This window comes from Orbicella franksi, chromosome 4 (genome assembly GCF_964199315.1).
Source record: "Orbicella franksi chromosome 4, jaOrbFran1.1, whole genome shotgun sequence".
Classification (NCBI taxonomy): domain Eukaryota; kingdom Metazoa; phylum Cnidaria; class Anthozoa; order Scleractinia; family Merulinidae; genus Orbicella; species Orbicella franksi.
The window spans coordinates 28,855,741-28,874,284 of NC_138148.1; the positions used below are offsets into that span (position 1 = coordinate 28,855,741).

Sequence of the window (18,544 nt, forward strand, 5' to 3'; positions counted from 1 at the left end):
TGTTCCGCGCAACTTATGGAGCCGCCATGTTGGAGGACCGCCTTAGTCCTCATATTTGGCGACCAGAAAATAGTGTAAACATCTGGAACTTACTTTGGCTATCTAGACGACTGATTATCTGAACCGAGCCAAAAAACATTTACACAAGCACTTTTCCTAATACTTTAACTCCTAAAATGGCTAAAAATCACCAGATAAGTGTATATTTTTCGACAAACGCGATCTTAGCTTCATGTCACGCACCGCCATTATATATAACTCTGAAATTCAAAATGCGCTGGTTTCCAAACGAAGGACGCTATTGAGCTGGAAAGTTGTAAACAGATATAAATTTAGTACATTTTATGCCTGATGAGGATAAAACCTTTGGGGGCTCTTTAGTTTTGGATTTGAGAATTTGATGACGTCACGTGCACACACTCTATATGTTCGGATAGTTTCCGAGAGCGAACCTCGAGAATTATACTGTGAGCTTCGAACAGATGCAACCTCGTCCCCAGTAGTCAGGCTCCGGCTGGAAGGGATCATAAGAGGCTAAAAACTAAGTTACTTTACGTGGGGGGGGGGGGGGGGGAGGGGAAGGGGGGGCTACTCCCAGAAAAAATGGGTGGGGGTGTCACACGCTTCCCAATACCCATACCCTATTTATGACCAAAATCTGCGACTTTCCCTAGCTACCCTATTTATGACCTGGCCGAAAATTTGATACCCTATTTACAATCTGATCTTTTAATTATTATTTAATCAATACCCTGTTTCAGACCTGCCTTATAATTAGTTACCTCACTGAGTCAGACCGATGTTAAAGGCATTGTGAAGAGCTTTGGTTGATGGTCTTATCAACAATGATGAACAAAGGAGCTTCCTCTAAAAATCATATCTAATACAAGACTAGCGTGTAAAAACCATACACCATGCCCTATGCACGACCAAAATGGCCAAAATTGATATCCTTTTTATGTCCGGCATTTCAAAACGGCTGAACAAGCATACCCTTTAGGGCCACACATACCTTTAGAGCCCATATAAGGGAGTGTGCACAGGCTAAATATGCAATCATGACAGCGTTTAATTCCAAATGGAGCCGTTGTCGTTCGCGTTCCTCAGACTGCGCAGCTGAACTTAGTCATTTCACGTTTTTGTTTTGCAGCGAACGTCAAAGAAACATACAAAGATTTATAACGCATGTGCACAGCTATTGTTTTGCTTATTAAACCTTTTGTCTAGTGACGTTCTCGTTGCCGCCGTCGTCGTCGTGGTTTGCTTAAGGCAAAAACTCCCTAGCTAGTACAAAATTAAGCGTGCTAAGAACAGGTTCGTCTAACGATAGCATTTTAAATTGACTAGTGTGAACGACCACGAATTGCGAACACCAAACACGACAAGCAAATGAATTAAATGACAAATGTCTGACATGACAAAGTAAAATTAAATTGACCAGTGTGACAATGAAATTATAGTTTGTTGAGACGAGAGGGTTTCTAAGAAGGTACTGTGCAAAAATTACCTGGAGGGGTGCTGGGGAATGGGTGAAATATGCCCCAAAACTAAGTCATACCCCCTCTCATTGAGCAAAAATTAATTTCAACCCCCCTTACATAATTATAATATTAAGGCTACCCCCCCCCCCCCACACACCCTTGAAAATAGTCTCCCATTGATTCCCTCATACCTAGTTTACTTGTTGGAGTTGTACCTCCGCTACAAACATCACTTCAATGTCATAAGCATCACTGGACACTGAGCTTGTGTCTGAGCTTACTCTGGACTGTTTCAGTGAAGCTCAATTTAATCATACTGTTTCTATTTACCATACTTTAATATGAAATCTTTTGAATTCAAGAAGCTTTATTGGAGAAACTGAAAATATTATTCAGGAATTCCTGTCTGATTGAGTGTTTTTTTTTTTGAAGCTCAATTTAATCATACTGTGTTTTATTTACCATACTTTAAATTTGTATTGCTATTAAAATTTCAACAGTTGGGTTTTCCATTCTGCTAAATTATGATGCCATTAGTGCTAACATTGACATCTTTCTTTTTCATTGAATAACATTATAGTGCTACTTTTGCAACTTTTAATTAAAGTTTACTATCTTATTGAATCCTAGTGCAAATAAAGTAGCACTGTTTTAACATATATAACAGAGGCATTCCTTTCCTACAGCATGACAGATAGGAAAACAACAGTTCATAGATCAGAACACCTTAGAGTTGATAAATTTGTCAGTTTTATTCCAATGTTAGTATTTATGTTTGAACTCTAATAACTCTTTTACTACTTTTCCAGTTTGCAAAAAGGAATGCAAAAGTAATACCCTCCCCTTGTATGTATTAAATTTTACATCCAACCCCCCTCCGGTGAATCTTTCTTTTGGGTCATCGCCGGTAAAACCTGTAAAACAATAAAACTGGATCGTGCATTTCTTAAAAGTTAAGCCTTTCAGTTCAGTTCGCGCCTCTTTTTTCTTTTCCGGATCGCTGAATGTGGTTCTTTAATTACAGCGGCAAGCCTAACGTCTTGCAATTTGCTCGAGCTTGCATTGACACATGCATCGACGAACTTTACATATCAGTGTTCTGCTTTCCATCTCGTTTGATCTGTAACTTATATTTAGACCATCCAAAACCTGTAAACGGCAAAAAAAACATACATCCGGTCATAATGCCCCCGCCCCGGATATAAGCCCCCCTTCTAACTTTCCTAGTTTTGAAATCTTTAATAGAGCGGTTTTCAATTGCGTCGTAAAACAAAAACCAAACTGATTACTTAACGAGCTCAAACCGTGGTAAAACCAAAACCAAAACCAAAGTAATTGCCTGATTACTTTCGACACTCAACTTAAAGCCACTCTAATTGCCAGTAAATGGAAAACCCATTTCGATCAACATGTGCAGCTATATAGCTCGTTTGGAAACGGCTTTTTTTTTATTCCGGTTTAAAGCCCCCCTCAGATATAAGCCTCTCCCTTTATTAAGCCCATCGAAAATCCCTTACGAAGTTGTATAATTAAGCCCAGAGTTTACGGTATTGACCACATATCGCTCAAATTACCTAGAAACACAATGTAGAAATAGAAAGCAACACCAGATACAGTTTCGTGAACTTATTTCGTGATTCCCACATTACTTATCGAGGGGGCGGGGGGGGGGGGGTGAACAGGGCTATGCAAATCCGCCAATCCGTGCCTTTTTTTCCGCCAAATCCGTCGATCCGCCAATGTTTTTGTTCAAATTCGAAACCACAATCACATCTGGAAACAGAAGTATAAAAGTTCAAAAGTAAACTGGTAAATGTGAATGCCATTGTTAATTTCGCACAAATAGTAAAGAAAGCAGCATACTTAATAGGCATAACATAGTACAATTCCAATAACAGTCTCACACCTGAGTTTTAATTTGGATGAACTCATTAACATATCGACCAAGGCTGAAGAAAGATCTATGATCCAAATTTCGCTTAGGACCTAAGATCCGAACATCAAACCATAATTTACAGCTAATCCACGATCCACTGTGTTTTTAAAATCCGCGAATCCGCTCGATTTACCGCAAAAATCCACAATCCGTGCGCTTTTTAAGGCCAAATCCGTCGATCCGAAAACTTATTCACCCGGCCTCCTTATCGGTAGAGTCTCAGTTCTAAATTCCTCACAAACTCTTACATTTTCAACAAATATTCCATACTTGGGTTAACTTTGCCTGACCTCGTCAGCTGGCAGTTCGGAGGCTGGGGAGAGAGAACAGTGGAAGCACGCGGAGGGCGGAAAAAGGTCATTTTGCGAATATCGATAACTCGCAAGCACACGGAAAGCGCCAGTACTGCAAGCCAGCGGGGATTCCGGGAAGGGGAAAGGCAGAAGCTCTAGCCATTTCGCTCTGCCCATCGTAAGGATATGCCCCCTGGGGGTGCTCCCTCATATGGGTTATAGAGGTATGTGTGGCCATAAAAAGTATGTTTTTTTTTAGCCGTTTCGGCGATAAAAAGGGTATCGATTTTGGTTATTTTGGTCGTAAATAGGGTATGGTCTTTGCACTCTAGTCTGGATTTGGGTACGTTTTTTAGAAGAAGCTACTTTTTCAACATTATCGATATGACCATCAACAAAAGCCCTTCAGAAATTATGTTTCGGGCTTGAGTTTAGGGCATCGAATTTTTGGTCAGTCATAAATAGGGGAGGGAAAATCGCAGATTTTGGTCATAAATAAGCTTAAATAGGGCAAGGGTTTTGGGAAGTGGGCCGCACACCCCCACCCAATTTTTCTGGGAGTGCCCCCCCACCCGGGGAGGATATGCCCTCACTGCTTCCAGACTTTGAACCAGCTCGCACCAGCTGAGCACAACGTGACACGATAAAACTTCACCGCTGACCACTCGTGGACATACTGAGAGATAAGTGTTTCCTTGTCTGTGTTGGCCGTCTGTGCTCTCATTTGTAGAACGAAGCTGGGATTTTCAACCTGCATCTGACATGACTATACAAGATCAGATCTATTGTTTTTTCACTTCAGTTAAGGGTTTATAGCACATAAATTCTGTTGGCTGTCTAACTGCCAGCTCCTCGTCAAGTACGCGGTATCGCGGTAAGTACAAGTCAGTGTAGAAAACAAATGTAATTAGATATGTCTTAGTGCGCAGTTTAGATGGCTTTATGGAGAAAATATTTTCGTTTTTTTGAATTTATTTCTCAGCTTTGATAAAAAAAACTATGGACCAGTCTTCCTTTTGCAGTCCTTTCGATTTTCCCGGGTCTTTTGAGTGTTTTATTTGTTTACCCCAACATCTAAAGGTTGGAATTTATTTCAAGATGGATTTTATTTTACGATAGGAAAAAGAAAGAGAACATGGAATGATGGTCAAAACCATGTGAGTGCATTTAATTAAAATATGACAAATAAAAGTTATTTAGGCATGCTTTTCATTTATTGGTGTTTGTCACGCAATATACCTTTCCGTTGAAGAGAACACCAACGTGGCAAATTATCAAAGTAGTCTGCAGGTGAATGGCAATCAATAAGACGGGATTAATGGCTACTTAAAGCTAAGTGAGTTATGATGAGCCAATTAACGTAAAATTGCAGGGAAACAATTGTAGGATAACATGAAGAAGTAGAAGTAATGGGAGGTGACATTATTTTGTGCGTCATAAGTTATCAAATACACCTATATACATAGTATGAATAAAATTTCTTTTAAAGTTGTGCATAATTTACATCAAAATGGAACTATGGTCTACAACTACATGCACAAATTTGAGAAAAAAGCGAGGGTGGGTACACGTGCCATTTCTTTCTGGTTTACTCTTGAATTTCCTTTGTTCACATGTGTTTATGATCCTTCTGGCAAATTATAATAATTATAAATAATTATTATAATTATTATAAGAACCAGGCACAGACTAAAGCATGTCCAAAATTACAATTTAATAAGTATAATAATAATTAATAATAATTAATAATAACTACACCACTTCTCAATGTTTAATTGGACTATTTATTGTATCTGTTTCAAATTACATTTGTGCAGAGTACAATCGTGTGTTCTAACTTGTCCAGCACCATTAAATAATCACTTGTTCAACTGAACAACTGCCAATTTTGCCAACCCCTGGTGTGAGTACAAAGTTCTAATTCTCTCCATTTTAACCTGAGTGTCTTTAAATATTATGTGCAAGGGCACTTTGTGCCTTTCAGGATGCTAAATGAACTCGTAGTCTTACTACATGTTTCTTAGGGCCTGTTTACAAGGAGGTGGGTTAACCCTAGCTGGAGGGTAAAAGATAGCCTGGGCTTACAAACAAAATTTCACAGGTAGGGTAACCCTACAACCTGGGACAAATTAATGTGTGGTTACACTCAAAGGGTCTGGAAACAATTAGAAAGTTAACCTGGGTAGGGCGGTTAACCCTACCTGTTGTGTTTACAAGAGAAAAGTTAACCTGCCTGCCAGGGTAACCCTAGCACACAGATAGGGTAATCTGCCTATCCGGGTAACCCTGGCTGCCTTGTAAACATAATGAAGTAAAAGAGAGGAAATATGGGAGTGCCAGGGTACCACGCTTGCTAGGGTAACCTGCTTACTAAGGTAACCCTCTCTCCTTGTAAACCTGTAAGCCCCTACAATCATGTAATAAATATTATGAATTCCTGTTACATCAATTGACATTGCTGGTTTACACTCATTTTTTCATTCTCCTTTATATCCTAACTAAAATAACTTATTGTTGTCCTACAAAATAATTTAGAGCACTATGACTTTAATTTAAGGCATCAGCACAAGTTGGTGACTAGACACTTAATATATCCTTCGGCTTGTGGCTTCTACTTCACATCAAATTTGTAGATTGTTTTCTGCTTGTAAGTTTCTCCAGGGTGAAGAATAGGACTTGGAAAGCCAGGCTGTCAATAACAATCAATCAAATTAAATGTGGCTAAATGTAACTAATTAGGCTAAGTTAAACGCGAAACAAGATTTCTGGCCAGCAGTCTCCTTCAGAGTGAGGATTTTGGGAAACCTCGCAGGGCTGTCCTCTTTCGAAAAAAATTCTGGAAAATGCCATCAAATGAAAAGAACGTTCTTTGCATGTGGTACAGTAATAGAATAAAGTGTCTCTATTCAGCTTTGTTTTATTTGTACATGTACAAACTGACCTGGTTAATGGCATCTGGGTAATTCTGAGCCTCCAAACAGAAAGCACCATATTTGTGGTACTCCACCCCTCCCTTGCCAGGACTTCCATCCAGTCCATTGCCAGTGTAAAACTGTACACCTGGCTGATCAGTGAACATTTTAACGACACGACCACTGGAGGGATGGTACACTCTGGAAGGTTGAAAGCATTAGAACTGTTTATTAAGACTAGACGTTAAGGAAGCATGTTGGCTATTAAATGTTACCAATGTTAATTTGATGATTACTCTTAATTTGCTCTGAGCTAATTTGGAATTCCACACCAACTTGTAATCTTAAAATTACATCTGTGGCATTTTTTTCCATTGTTCAGTTCCAGAAAATATCCATACTCCCCCCACAGAAGGGATTGGAATTTCCTGGGGGGTGGGGGGGTCCTGTGAGACAAAAAAATCAAAGAAACGTATGAAGCACAATCGGAATTTCGAATGGGGTGGGGAGGGGGGCGGGGGACTCAGAAAAATTCCCTTCCGTGGGGAGGTATGGATATTTCCTGGAACTACACATTGTTTTAAGTTGCAATTCTAAGTATAATGTGTTTTCTCTTAGTGTTCTTTATATAGATTTAAATTTACATACTTAACTTATTGCAAAGTAGCCACTTCGTATCTGCTGGTTTTAATTAAGTATGCCACTGATCCTACTGCAAAATGTAAAATACCAATTGATATGTTATCTATCCACTTACTCTGCACAGAATCCCTTGCTCTGTGGCAGACAGTAGTTGTGATCATAACCGCCTCCAGGAACTTTATCTATGTCTTGTCCTATGGGCTTGGGTTTGGTGAAATCAAAAGCACTATTTGGGCTGGAAACTGAGCACTTCTCCCCTAACAAATAATGCAGAATACAATGTAACATTAACCTTGAGAGAATGCTACATATATATCACCTTAGTGAAGGCCAAATATTAAAACTGCTTAATAAACATTTCAAAGTTACCCCAGGGAGTGTACTCCCAGAAAAATAGGGTGAGGTGTGGCCTGCTTCCCAAAACCCTTGCACTATTTAAGACCAAAATCTCTGATTTTCCCTAGTACCCTATTTATGACCCGACCTAAAATTCGATTCCCTATCAAGACCACAGACCCTTAAATTAAATACCCAGTTCAGACTGATGTTAAAGGCATTGTAAAGGGCTTTTGTTGTTGGATCAATAATGAAGAAAAAGTAGCTTCTTCGGGAAAACATATCCAATTCAAGACTACATGTAGAGTGCAAAAACTATAAACTATTTGAGACCAAAATGGCCAAAATTGATACCCTATTTATGACCAAATGGGCTAAAGAACATAATGCCCTTATGGGGCCACACATACTTTACCTAGTACATAACCCATATATTTTAAGAGAGTACCACCCCCGCCCCCCCCCCCCCCCCCCCAACAGGAAAATTTCATCTCTCTACAGACATGTAGAGTTGTAATACTGGAAAGAAAGCTTTCCCTGCCAAGTTCATCCATTGGTTAATAACAACTTCAACAATGCAAATTATTGAGTAATCGAGACCTTCATATACATGACTGTAAGTGTTGGTTGAAGCTACATGAAAATCACAATTAATTTGTAGCATCTCTGTAATGATCTTTTAAAGTGACATGCAAAATCAATCAATGAACAAATAATAATTGAATAAAATAATGGTTAGAAAATTAATAAAATAAAATAACAAATAAATTAAATTTTGCACATTGATAATAAAAACAAATGAACAAAAAATAATTAAGTGAATGATTAGAAAATAAATAAAATTTATAAGCAAATTCAAACATAATAAAAACAAAAAATAATGAATAAAGAAATAAACAAAAAGTACATGAAAATGTACCTGTGGGTATTTGCACATCATTTGTGGGCAAATAAGTGGGTGCATTTATCTGAGCTACATGATCCAAAACATCACGGTCCACCTAACATGTACAGACCAGTAGAACTTTGATTTCATGACTTACACGTATAACTAAACCCCGTAACCATTGATAAATTGTCCATTTTGATTTTGTATCATGCATAGTGGTTGGGGTATTCAGAAATGAATGGAATGGGAGATGTCTTGTCAGGGTTGTTAAAAAGGGTTAAGATCACTAGGTACATATGATGAGGATGCCATTAGAATGCTCAAGGTGGGCTCATATACAGTATTACGTAAGAGAGGGAAGAGAAGTACTACCTAAGAGAATTAGCTCAAAAACAGGTATTATTCACTGGTTGAGTTCAAGAGAGAATGATGGGTAAGATTACGTTCATCTCCTTTACAGGCCTCAATTTCCTAATCCCTCTTTGAGCAGTTATTTTTAGACTCAATAGACAATGTTACCTTGAGTAAATTGTGTGTTTCATGGAGGATGAAAAATATTATGTGACTGTCTTTTATTTAAATTTTAATTAGCTACTTGGGTTGTGCGCTTGAGCTAAATCTATATCACAGGATTGGCTACTTATTAATCTACCCCAATTGGGATTATGAGACCAGAGAAGTGAGCTAAAAAATCTTGAAAGGAATTTCCTTGGAATAAGGCCTATCCGGGGGGTCTCTTCTCTAAAGTTGCTTCATCCTCTCTTGGCGAGGCTTAATGGAGAGGGGTACAGTCATAAAAAACCTTTTAGTTATCTGGCAGCTGTAAAGTCTCAAGTTAGAAATTATCTAAAGAAGTTAAACGATTACACCTATTTTGGGAATCCAGGCCAATTATATCATAATATATAAAATTTGACCTACAACAAGTCAATATCACAGTACCTGGCCAGCTAAATTAAAGTAGCCATGATTGGTGAGGTTGACAATGGTTTCAGCCTTTGTTGTTGCTTTGTAGTAGAGTTTGACCTCGTTGTTCTCAGTGAGTGTAAATGAAATACGTGCTGTCAGTTCTCCAGGGTAGTTCTCATCGCCGTCAGGACTTATGTAGGTAAATTTAACTTTTTTATCTCCCTTAACCTCGCTTTTCCAATTATGCTATAGTGTGGAAGAAATTCAACAACTTTATCATTTCCAAACTACTATTTGGCATCTAAAGGCTTGCCTTTTAATTAATAAGTAATTAATGATTTTGCTTTTTGCTTATTAAACCATCATCAGACAGAATAGCTACATGTACACATACAAACAATAAGCAAGCCCTGAAAAAAGAAGCAAACAAAATGGTTTAAAATCATTCAATCAATCACTATTTGAATTTCCCAGTTTATCAGCTGATTGTCTGATTGGAAACAATGTTTGGCCTGGTTAATGTTGTAACAAGTGGAACAGGGACCTTGCTCCCTCAAGGCTGATTTTGGCTTAATTATTAGGAGTAAACATTTTGTCTCTTGGTTTTTTTTTTTAGGTGTGCTTCAATGAACATTATAGATCTGGATGAATGAGAACTGAGGACAGTGCTTAAAACTTATAGTCCATGAAAACATCCCTCCCACAGATGGTTTAATTTTGGTTTGACCTTCCCCCGTTCCCCATCTCTCTGGGAATTTAATTTTTGGTTCATACTTTCCTTTAAAAATTTGGGCTTTTGAGACTTCCTGGAAAGCCATCAAGAAGTCCCTTCTTGTGGTACTGTTTTATGATATACATTGTACAAGGTGGTTTGAGCACCCTTCAACATGTAAGTTCTGCTGAAAGATCAAACTCCTATTTTGTGACTATTCAAGACAAATGAAAGTGGTTTGTTTATTATGTTGTACAATGGCGGCTCTAACTTTTCACAATTTTTGGATGAAACTTTAGTGAAAGACCTGATTCTTGAAAAGGGAACATGTGAAAATATTTTTTTCCAATTGTAACTATTTAATTTGTAGCTCACTAGTACAAAATGTAACTAAGTAAATTTTATTAAGACAATGCAAACCTTGTTAAATCCAACCCAACCTCCATGGAGTGTGTTTGGTGGAGCATTGATAGCTAATTGGTATTCTTTACCACTGAGAGAGAATTTCCCATTGGCTATCCTGTTGGCAACTCTTCCAATTGTTGCTCCAAAGTAAGGTGGGTTACTCAGGTAGTCTGCCAACAAGAATAATTATATAAATCATTAATTAACAAGTAAATAAAACTAAATAAAAGTCTCAGCTGCTGCCAGTAAGGTGTGGTTCCCATGGACTTTAATGGACTCATTATTTGAAGCCTTGAACAGCTAAAGTGCCTCAATGTATCCATTTGATAGAAAGTGAAAATAAAAGGTAACAAATGGTGTGTAATAGTGCCCAGTTTTCCATACTGCCAGTTTTACACCTAACTTTTGTGACTGTAGCATGAAGTGACTACTACTCCCTCCTGGATGAGATAAAAGTCTGCATACAAGCCAAGTGGCCCTTTAGGCCCGGGCTTATCCTGATCTCTGTAGGATGAAGTGACTAGGAATATTTCTACTCCCCCCTGGATGAGATGCTAGTCCATTGCAGGGTTACCCCTAGTAGATTAAATTTGTCAGTACCCATTTACAAGTACACCTGGGTGGAGAGAGGCACTGCGAGAGTGTCTTGCCAAAAGCCGCAACACAACGTCCCTGGCCAGGGTTCAAACCCAGACCACCTGATCAGGAATTGACGCCCTAACCATGTGACCACTGCACCTCCACCCTGGATGGGAAGCTAGTTCAAATTCAACACCTGGCCAGCTTTAAATTTGCCAATAAAGGTACAGTGCACCTCTATATGCTATGTACATGGGTAGAGAGAGGCACTGTGAGAGTTAAGTGCCTATTAATGCCCCTGAAAACACAACGCAATGACACTGGATAATGTAGGACTGGAACCTGGACCACTGTATCAGGATTCCGGTGCACGGACCATTAGGCCTCTGCATTACACTGGAAAGTCAGATGAGCTAAGTTTAATTTGCAACTCCAGTGAGGGTAATTTGGTTCTTTCTCCCATGGACTCACAAATATCTGAATCATCAAATGCACAATTTTTCAATTGAATTATAATTATTTTGCAATTTCCATCTCACCCGTAAGGTTATCATATCCCAACACAACATCATCTATCTTTCCGTTTCTGAAAAAAAAAAAAAAAAAAAAAACTGAAAAAAGCATCTTTGAGGCAAATGACTTACATGGGGTGATACATGTATTTATGACCTGACCAAACATTTGATACCCTATTTAAGACATGACCCTTAAATCAATACCTTGTTTCAGACCTGCCTTTTAATTTAATAAAATTAGCTCCTTAGTTCAGACTGATGATAAAGGCATTGTGAAGGGCTTTTGCTGATGGTCTTATCGATTTAGTTATGAAAAAGTAGCTTCTTCTAAAAAACATACCCAACTCAAGCTGGACTAGAGTGCAAAAACAATACCCTACTTGGGACCAAATTGATACGTCCCTATTTCTGACCAAAATGGCTAAAAATCCATACACTTTGGAGCTGCACACAGCTATATAGCCCATATAAAGGAGTACCCCCCCCCCAACCTACGGGGTTCGTTGCATGATAACACGAATATACTGGTTACATGTTTATGCTGCATGACAGTTTATGGCTTTTATATATATTTAATTTTTCTGCATGAGTGACTACTGGGACATTTAATACTGGACAAATAAAAACAACAAAAAATTCCTGTAAATATACATGTATATAATTTGAAGACAAGTTACAGTCTCTCAAGCCAACAGTGTATCGATGCCCACAGGAGGACACAACTGGATTCACAGTCCATTTAAGCCTCTGCCAAATGTAATTATAATAAGTAGAGAGGTTAATGAAGCAACCAAGGACGGGCAACTTCTGAATGACATTTTCATTGGAAGAAAAACTTTTTATGCTCTAAGTGGAATTCGAACCCATGCCCCCCTGATTACCAGCCAGGTGTGATCATTGGGTGTATATAATTTATACATATATATATCTTTTAATTGGATAGTTGCCATGAAGTTCCTATCACATATGCCAGCCTTGTGAAAAGTTCAACTTGGAAAATTGCTGTCAGCAGAATGTCAGACGCAGTCGACACTGATACTAAGGTACATTTGTGCAGAATTATTTACCGAAGCCTAAATTTACCTATTGGATTTTTGATAGTACTGTTGGTTACCTGGCAGAAGAGCTAATGACTGAGCAGAATATGCAAATTTTACAAAAAGCATCCACAGGCTAAATGGGCCAATTTACAACAGTGTCAACGTACAAGCAGGATTCAAGCCTACCAAGAACTGATGTAAACCCTAAAAAGAATGGACATTGTAGCCATATTTAGCACTGTATTCCGAGCATTGGTCCGTCAGAGGATTTTTTTTCTGGTGCTTGTATAGATTTATAACCTTATTTTGATAACTTTAAGACCCCATCCGAGGCAGGAGGTCTAAATCAAGTTTAAAAATATAACTTGGGTCCTTGCATAAATCACGGGAAATAAAGTAAGCATTTCACGTTTCACGAAAAACCAGGGGCATTTTTCACGCGAAGTTACTAAACTGATGAAACTTTGGAACATTAAAGCAAGGCAGTGAAATGAGGAAACTCCCCTCATTTCACAGCTTTGTAGGACATCTTCTCCCGCTTTCCTACACATAGCAAAACAAAACTGCTCTCCATCAAAGAGTTTTTTCATGCAAAGGGAATGATTCGTAAGTCCAGTTCTGAATTAGACTAGGGGACTGGACTACGGACTGAACTACGAACTGGACTCTGGGGACGAATCGAACGGATTTGCTTTCGATGTTACCTAACATTAGTTTTTTCACGTCGAAAATAATAGAAAACAAAATAGCATGACGGTTCACGACGAACTGAACGTTAATTTCTCATTTCACAGAAATTGTTGGAACCCACTTCACGGCTACTAACGAAATCGCGATTTACGCGGAAAAAAAAAAAAAAAATGGCCATTTCCCAATACTCGCGGGAAGTCACGAATTACGAAATACCCTTGACCTAACCGCGCCCATTCACGCTATAACCTCGGCCCTTCCTCTTAATTTCCCCTGTTTGTTTATCTACGAAGGTTGATTTCCTCTGAATCTCAAAGCCAAATTTCAGGTGAATCTGGGTGAATTGCACCGAGTCTTTTCTCACTGTACATACCACAGTAACTGGGAATTCAATAAGAGCTTTGCACGTGGTGAAAACGCCCGTTTAGAAAGCGAGATATCGAGGACTTTCTCTCACCTATCAGGGCATTTCAGTGAAACGAATGTAGCTCCAAACGATATCACATCCAACTCCAGCCCGTTGCTGTTCTTGATCGTGTATCTGATGACTTCCTCCCCGGATTCTGTTTTGCCAAAGACCTCTTGTGACACTACCATTTTGAGCTCTTCTCAGTGTAGATAATTACCATTCCACTGCGTGCGGACTTGTTATTCAACTCCGTGTCAACGAAGAAAAAATATTAAGACAATTTTAAAACTTTCGATCCTTGCCCCGAGGCATTTTGTGACGTGTATGACAGCTATTACTTCTGACCGCGCGAGGCTTGAAACTGAACGCCTGGATCTTTAGACTTGTCACGCATTCCTCACCAACGAAGAGGAAAGATTACGTGACGACCAGAAGGCTAGGATGACCGGGAAAAATCGAAATTGTCGGAAGAGACGATCGCTCGCCAAAAACAATGAAGTTTCCTTAGACCTCTGAGTGGTTTCCTAATATTTCCCGTTCCTTAAAACTTCGCACACTATCCTGCATGGGCATCAGACCTTCTGATTCTCGCCAGTTAGCCCGTGTGGAAGGAGATCGCGCTTCGCGGTTCTCGTTCCCCCTCTTCCACCTCTTTGAACGTCTGTCATGCAGGCTACACGCCAGTAAGCGCATAAGGCCGTCACCAGGAACCCACAATTAAAAATTATTCGAAGAGTCATGAATGGTGCTGTACAGCACCATATGTGATCCCCAGACCGGAAATGATCCCCAAATTGGACCGCAAATGATCCCGAACCGCAAAATTGTGCTCCCTCATCATAGGCCTGCAATGCGTGCAGAGAGCTAGATAATAAAGCTCTGATCCCCGATGTGGACCGCAAATGATCCCGCCGGAAAACGAGGAATGGCATGGAGTTTGTTCTTCGGGAGGAGGTTTCAATTTTTAACCTAAACAGAAACAAGTCATAACTGACCATATTCTATAAAGATGTAATTCTCAGAATAAATAGTTTCTCCGATAGATTACCGTAAAAGCTCCGCAGAATGCCTTGCAATCGGCTTTGCCTATATATAACCATAACATTTCATAACAATTTAACCGAAGCGAAAATTATGAACGGAAAAATCAGATCACTCACTTGATGTTCTGCATATCAATTTTCTAAATCGTGTTTAGTTTTTTCGCCCGCACGTTTGGTCATACCCTGAGTACTCGAGACTTTTCAAGTGCGGTTTCCGCTTTTGGTTAATCACGCGAAACAAAAACAAAACAAAACAAAACAAAACAAAACAAAACAAAACAAAACAAAACAAAACAAAACAAAACAAAACAAAACAAAAAACTGATACCAAAGGTACTCTTGTTACTAGTATTAATTTTGAAAATCAGTAGCAAGAAATTTTAGCGGATATCGGGCTGCAGTGGTAACCTGTGCATCGGGTTAAGGTTTCTCGTGAAGCAAGACTTCGTTGGTCTGGAAATCTTACACGAAAATGGCTTACGGCTGCCATTCTACGTTTAGTTCGTAAGATATCAGGTTTCTCGGTTTTCCGCATATGTTTCCCACGGGTAATGAAGGTAAGAGATCGCTCGACATAATATGCAAGTTGACCAATCAGCGCTCCTGTCCAGATCCAGTACACGTTTACATCTTCAGCATGGAATTTCAGGCTGTAAATTGCAAATGCGAAGGACAAACCGGCATGGAGTGTTGAGATGCGGACTTTCTAGCTCAAAAAATATCAGTCGTAGGACTAAAAGGTCATGAATATGTCACGATCGCTCTTAAGGCCTGTTTACATGAAGGGAGGGTTCCCCGGCTAACCGAGCTATCCTGGGAGGGCTAACTTTTCATACGTTTTTGAGAAAACGCATTGAAGCGTTTACATGCTAGACAGGGTAGTCCGCCTACCCGGGACACTCTGTCTACTTGCCCGGGGCACCCGGCTAGGCGGGATAGCTTTTTACCGTGTAAACGGTTTGTGCCGAGCTATCCCGGTTAGCCGAGGTGAGATAAACCGCGAAAACATGGCGGCACGAGGTGAATTTTTTCGTAGTTACCATTTGCCAGTGTTATCTCCCGAACAGAATGACAGTCAATCTGAAGAGATCAATGTAACATATTGAGTCTCAGGCAGGCCCGTGCCCGTGCAGGAAGCTGAAATAAGATGTCAAATAGTTTCTTTGGTCGGCCATTTTGTTTGTTGTGCTTAGCGGCCGCTCAAAAGACAGCCCACGCAGCCTACTCACTGTCCCGGTTAGGTGAGTTGCATGTAAAGGCGGACTACGTGTCAACCCTTCTAGCCGGGTAGTCCGGCTAGCCGGGGCACCCTCCCTCCATGTAAAACAGGCCCTTATTGCTGGTAGTATAAACACAAATGTAAAAAAGTTGTTTATTTCTTCGTTGTGGTAGCATTAAGGCGGGGGTACACCCAAAATTTGCTGGAAAATTCAAATTTTTGTTTTTCTCGGATTTTGCATCTTTAGGTATTTAAGTTTACTATGGAGTAAGAGTTTATGGCAGTATTTTTTCTTTTATGTCTTTGCGAGCGATTTTAAAATTCCCGCCTCTGTTGGCTAATTTGGTTGCCATAGCAACGAAAACAGCATTTCGTTGTTTTCCAGTTGTTTATGATGTTTTTATGCAGCTTTCTGGACCGCATATGACTAAGGACACTGCATTCAGTCTTACTTGAAGCGATTTGTTGGTGAAACGCATTATGGGATAGCTTCGACGTGCTACATTCAATCGATCGAAATCACTGTGTATACAGAACGAGCAAGAACGATCAGAATCATTTGGAAGCGATATATTAGCGTAAAATTTACTGGCAATGGTCGGAAAGACAGTGAGATCTTCCTACAAAAAGAAAAGGAAAGGATTTTCTGGGACGCAGAGACATGCAGCAAAAGGAAAGAAACCCGCTCCTGCTGATAATTTCGAAACACAACCAAGCACATCTCGTGTTGCAAATCAATCGGACTCAGACTCCGAAAAACCCATTGGTTCATCAAGGAAGAAAATGGAGAATACAAGCAAAAAGCTTTCCATAGAAAACTCTGACGATGAGATTTCATTCCAACCCGAGGAAAACAAGGGATACAGAATCATTGACCTGGAAAACTTATCCAAGGCGGTCTCTAGTGCCCACGTGTGTGATGAAGGTGAGAAATTTTCGTAGTGCTATCATAGAGTCCTTACCAAATTTTCCAGATATGGATTTTGTCCTGGTTTTTGCTTTCGACTTCGGCTCCTGAATTCTAGCACATTTTTTTGTGTAGTGACTGACCTTTTAGATTGAAGGGCTAGGTCCAAGAAGGCATTGTTATGTTTAGGTTATTTTACACTGCAATATGTTTTCTGTTGTTGTGTGTTCCTGTCAAACTGCATGGCAATTTTTCAATATTTACTTAGTTACACTTAATTTTTCTTTTTAGGGAGTTTAACTCTAATGGCGTAAACTCAGTGGTGTGGGTCCGGTGTCTCAAGCACAAGCACCATGGTGTCAAAGTGGTTCGGTGTGCAGTGGCGTCAGCTGTCTGTCACCTCCATAGTGGGGCAAGCAGTAGACTAAGAGTAATGGAGAGACTTTCAATCCCTGGTGGAGCATCAACAAGATTGGCTTCTAATGTCAAAGACAGTAAAAGGAAGAGAAAGTCAGATTTGCAAGCAACTGCGAAAGAAAAGAAGCGCCGTCAGGGAGAACAGCTTCTGCGTACTCATCGTGAAGAAGCTCTAAGAGAAGCCGAAGGAGTGACTTATGAAGCAGGAGGCTTCTGAAATGATTTTAGAAACTTATTATGGCAAAATGTGTACAAAATAGCAACAATTAAGGCATAACTGATGTGAAAATCAATGTTTTACTTTAATTACAACTTTAAAGTCACTTTTTTCATTACGTATGGTTTTAGCCTTCAAGAAAAGATATCTCATGAACGATTTATCCAATTGAGCTGAAATTTTCAGGATTTGTTGTTCTCAATAAGTTGTTTGTTTTAAGCATAGAGATGTTTCATATGATGCATGTGCTTGAAGTTATGATGTAAAACATATCTTGGATTTTTTGTACCAAATTTAATGAGCCATCATTTCTCGTGTTTTTATTATTTCAGAAATCTCTATGCTTAAAACAGTAAGCAGTTTGTCTTTTTTAAAATGAAGCAAAAATAATTCAATTTCATTCATTCTAGCAGGAGATATCTTTTCTCAAGTAAGCCTTGGTATCACCCAGCAGGTGGTACAATTAACTGTTTGGTATCAGCTTACAATAAGCTTTTGGGGCATTAAACATTTTTTTTCACAATCTTTGACTCATAAGCTTTCTAGAAATATATAGTTTGCTATAGTTTGGAATAATATCTTACATGTGAAAATTGTTTGAAAAATGGCCTGATTTTTGGGTGTACCCCCACCTTAAGCTATTCTTGTTGTAGATCGAGCCAATTGAGAAATGGTGTCGCTGTTTACGACCTTTCTCTCCGTGATGTTTTAGAAGAATTGTCAAGAGAAAATGAGATGGAATTATTTATCTTGAGAATTGTATTTAAATTGTAATTTACGTTGTCAGTAACTTGTTGCTTGTTTTTCAGCCAATGGAAGTCAAATGTTATTTTACAAGTTCTATGAAAAAATTTTTCTTGGATTTGGTGGTCTCAAGCACAAACGGCTTTCGTCTTCTCCAGATATTTTTGCTGATGAATTAATGAAACAACCTTCAGTCAATGTTCCTGAAATATTTCCCTAGAGTAGAAGACTCAAAATAACATTATTGAC

The 18,544-nt window shown here is 39.2% G+C and overlaps 2 protein-coding genes across 2 annotated transcripts; one reads left to right on the forward strand and one right to left on the reverse strand.

Moving 5' to 3' along the window:
* Positions 1 to 5,471: 5,471 nt before the first annotated feature.
* On the reverse strand, positions 5,472 to 14,837 carry LOC145485174 (galactose mutarotase-like). Its single transcript, XM_081463874.1, has 8 exons — positions 13,797 to 14,837; positions 11,634 to 11,680; positions 10,531 to 10,685; positions 9,432 to 9,644; positions 8,520 to 8,601; positions 7,380 to 7,521; positions 6,652 to 6,823; positions 5,472 to 6,399 (listed from the first exon to the last, which is right to left on the reverse strand). The coding sequence occupies exons 1-8, from the start codon at positions 13,934 to 13,936 to the stop codon at positions 6,322 to 6,324; spliced, it is 1,029 nt and encodes a 342-aa protein (XP_081320000.1). The 5' UTR covers positions 13,937 to 14,837; the 3' UTR covers positions 5,472 to 6,321.
* Positions 14,838 to 16,187: 1,350 nt separating this feature from the next.
* On the forward strand, positions 16,188 to 18,186 carry LOC145485240 (uncharacterized). Its single transcript, XM_081463945.1, has 2 exons — positions 16,188 to 16,935; positions 17,209 to 18,186. Exons 1-2 carry the CDS (start codon positions 16,605 to 16,607, stop codon positions 17,229 to 17,231), a joined length of 354 nt encoding a protein of 117 aa, XP_081320071.1. The 5' UTR covers positions 16,188 to 16,604; the 3' UTR covers positions 17,232 to 18,186.
* Positions 18,187 to 18,544: the final 358 nt, after the last annotated feature.

Excerpts from the sequence above, each read along its gene's own strand:
- LOC145485174 (XM_081463874.1), bottom strand. The coding sequence starts at position 13,936 with ATGGTAGTGTCACAAGAGGTCTTTGGCAAAACAGAATCCGGGGAGGAA. Across the intron at positions 10,686-11,633 it reads GGGATATGATAACCTTACGG|ACTACCTGAGTAACCCACCT; the intron begins GTGAGATGGAAA and ends TCTTGTTGGCAG. Across the intron at positions 9,645-10,530 it reads GTTGGGTTGGATTTAACAAG|CATAATTGGAAAAGCGAGGT; the intron begins GTTTGCATTGTC and ends TCCACACTATAG.
- LOC145485240 (XM_081463945.1), top strand. The coding sequence starts at position 16,605 with ATGGTCGGAAAGACAGTGAGATCTTCCTACAAAAAGAAAAGGAAAGGA. Across the intron at positions 16,936-17,208 it reads TGCCCACGTGTGTGATGAAG|GGAGTTTAACTCTAATGGCG; the intron begins GTGAGAAATTTT and ends TTTTCTTTTTAG.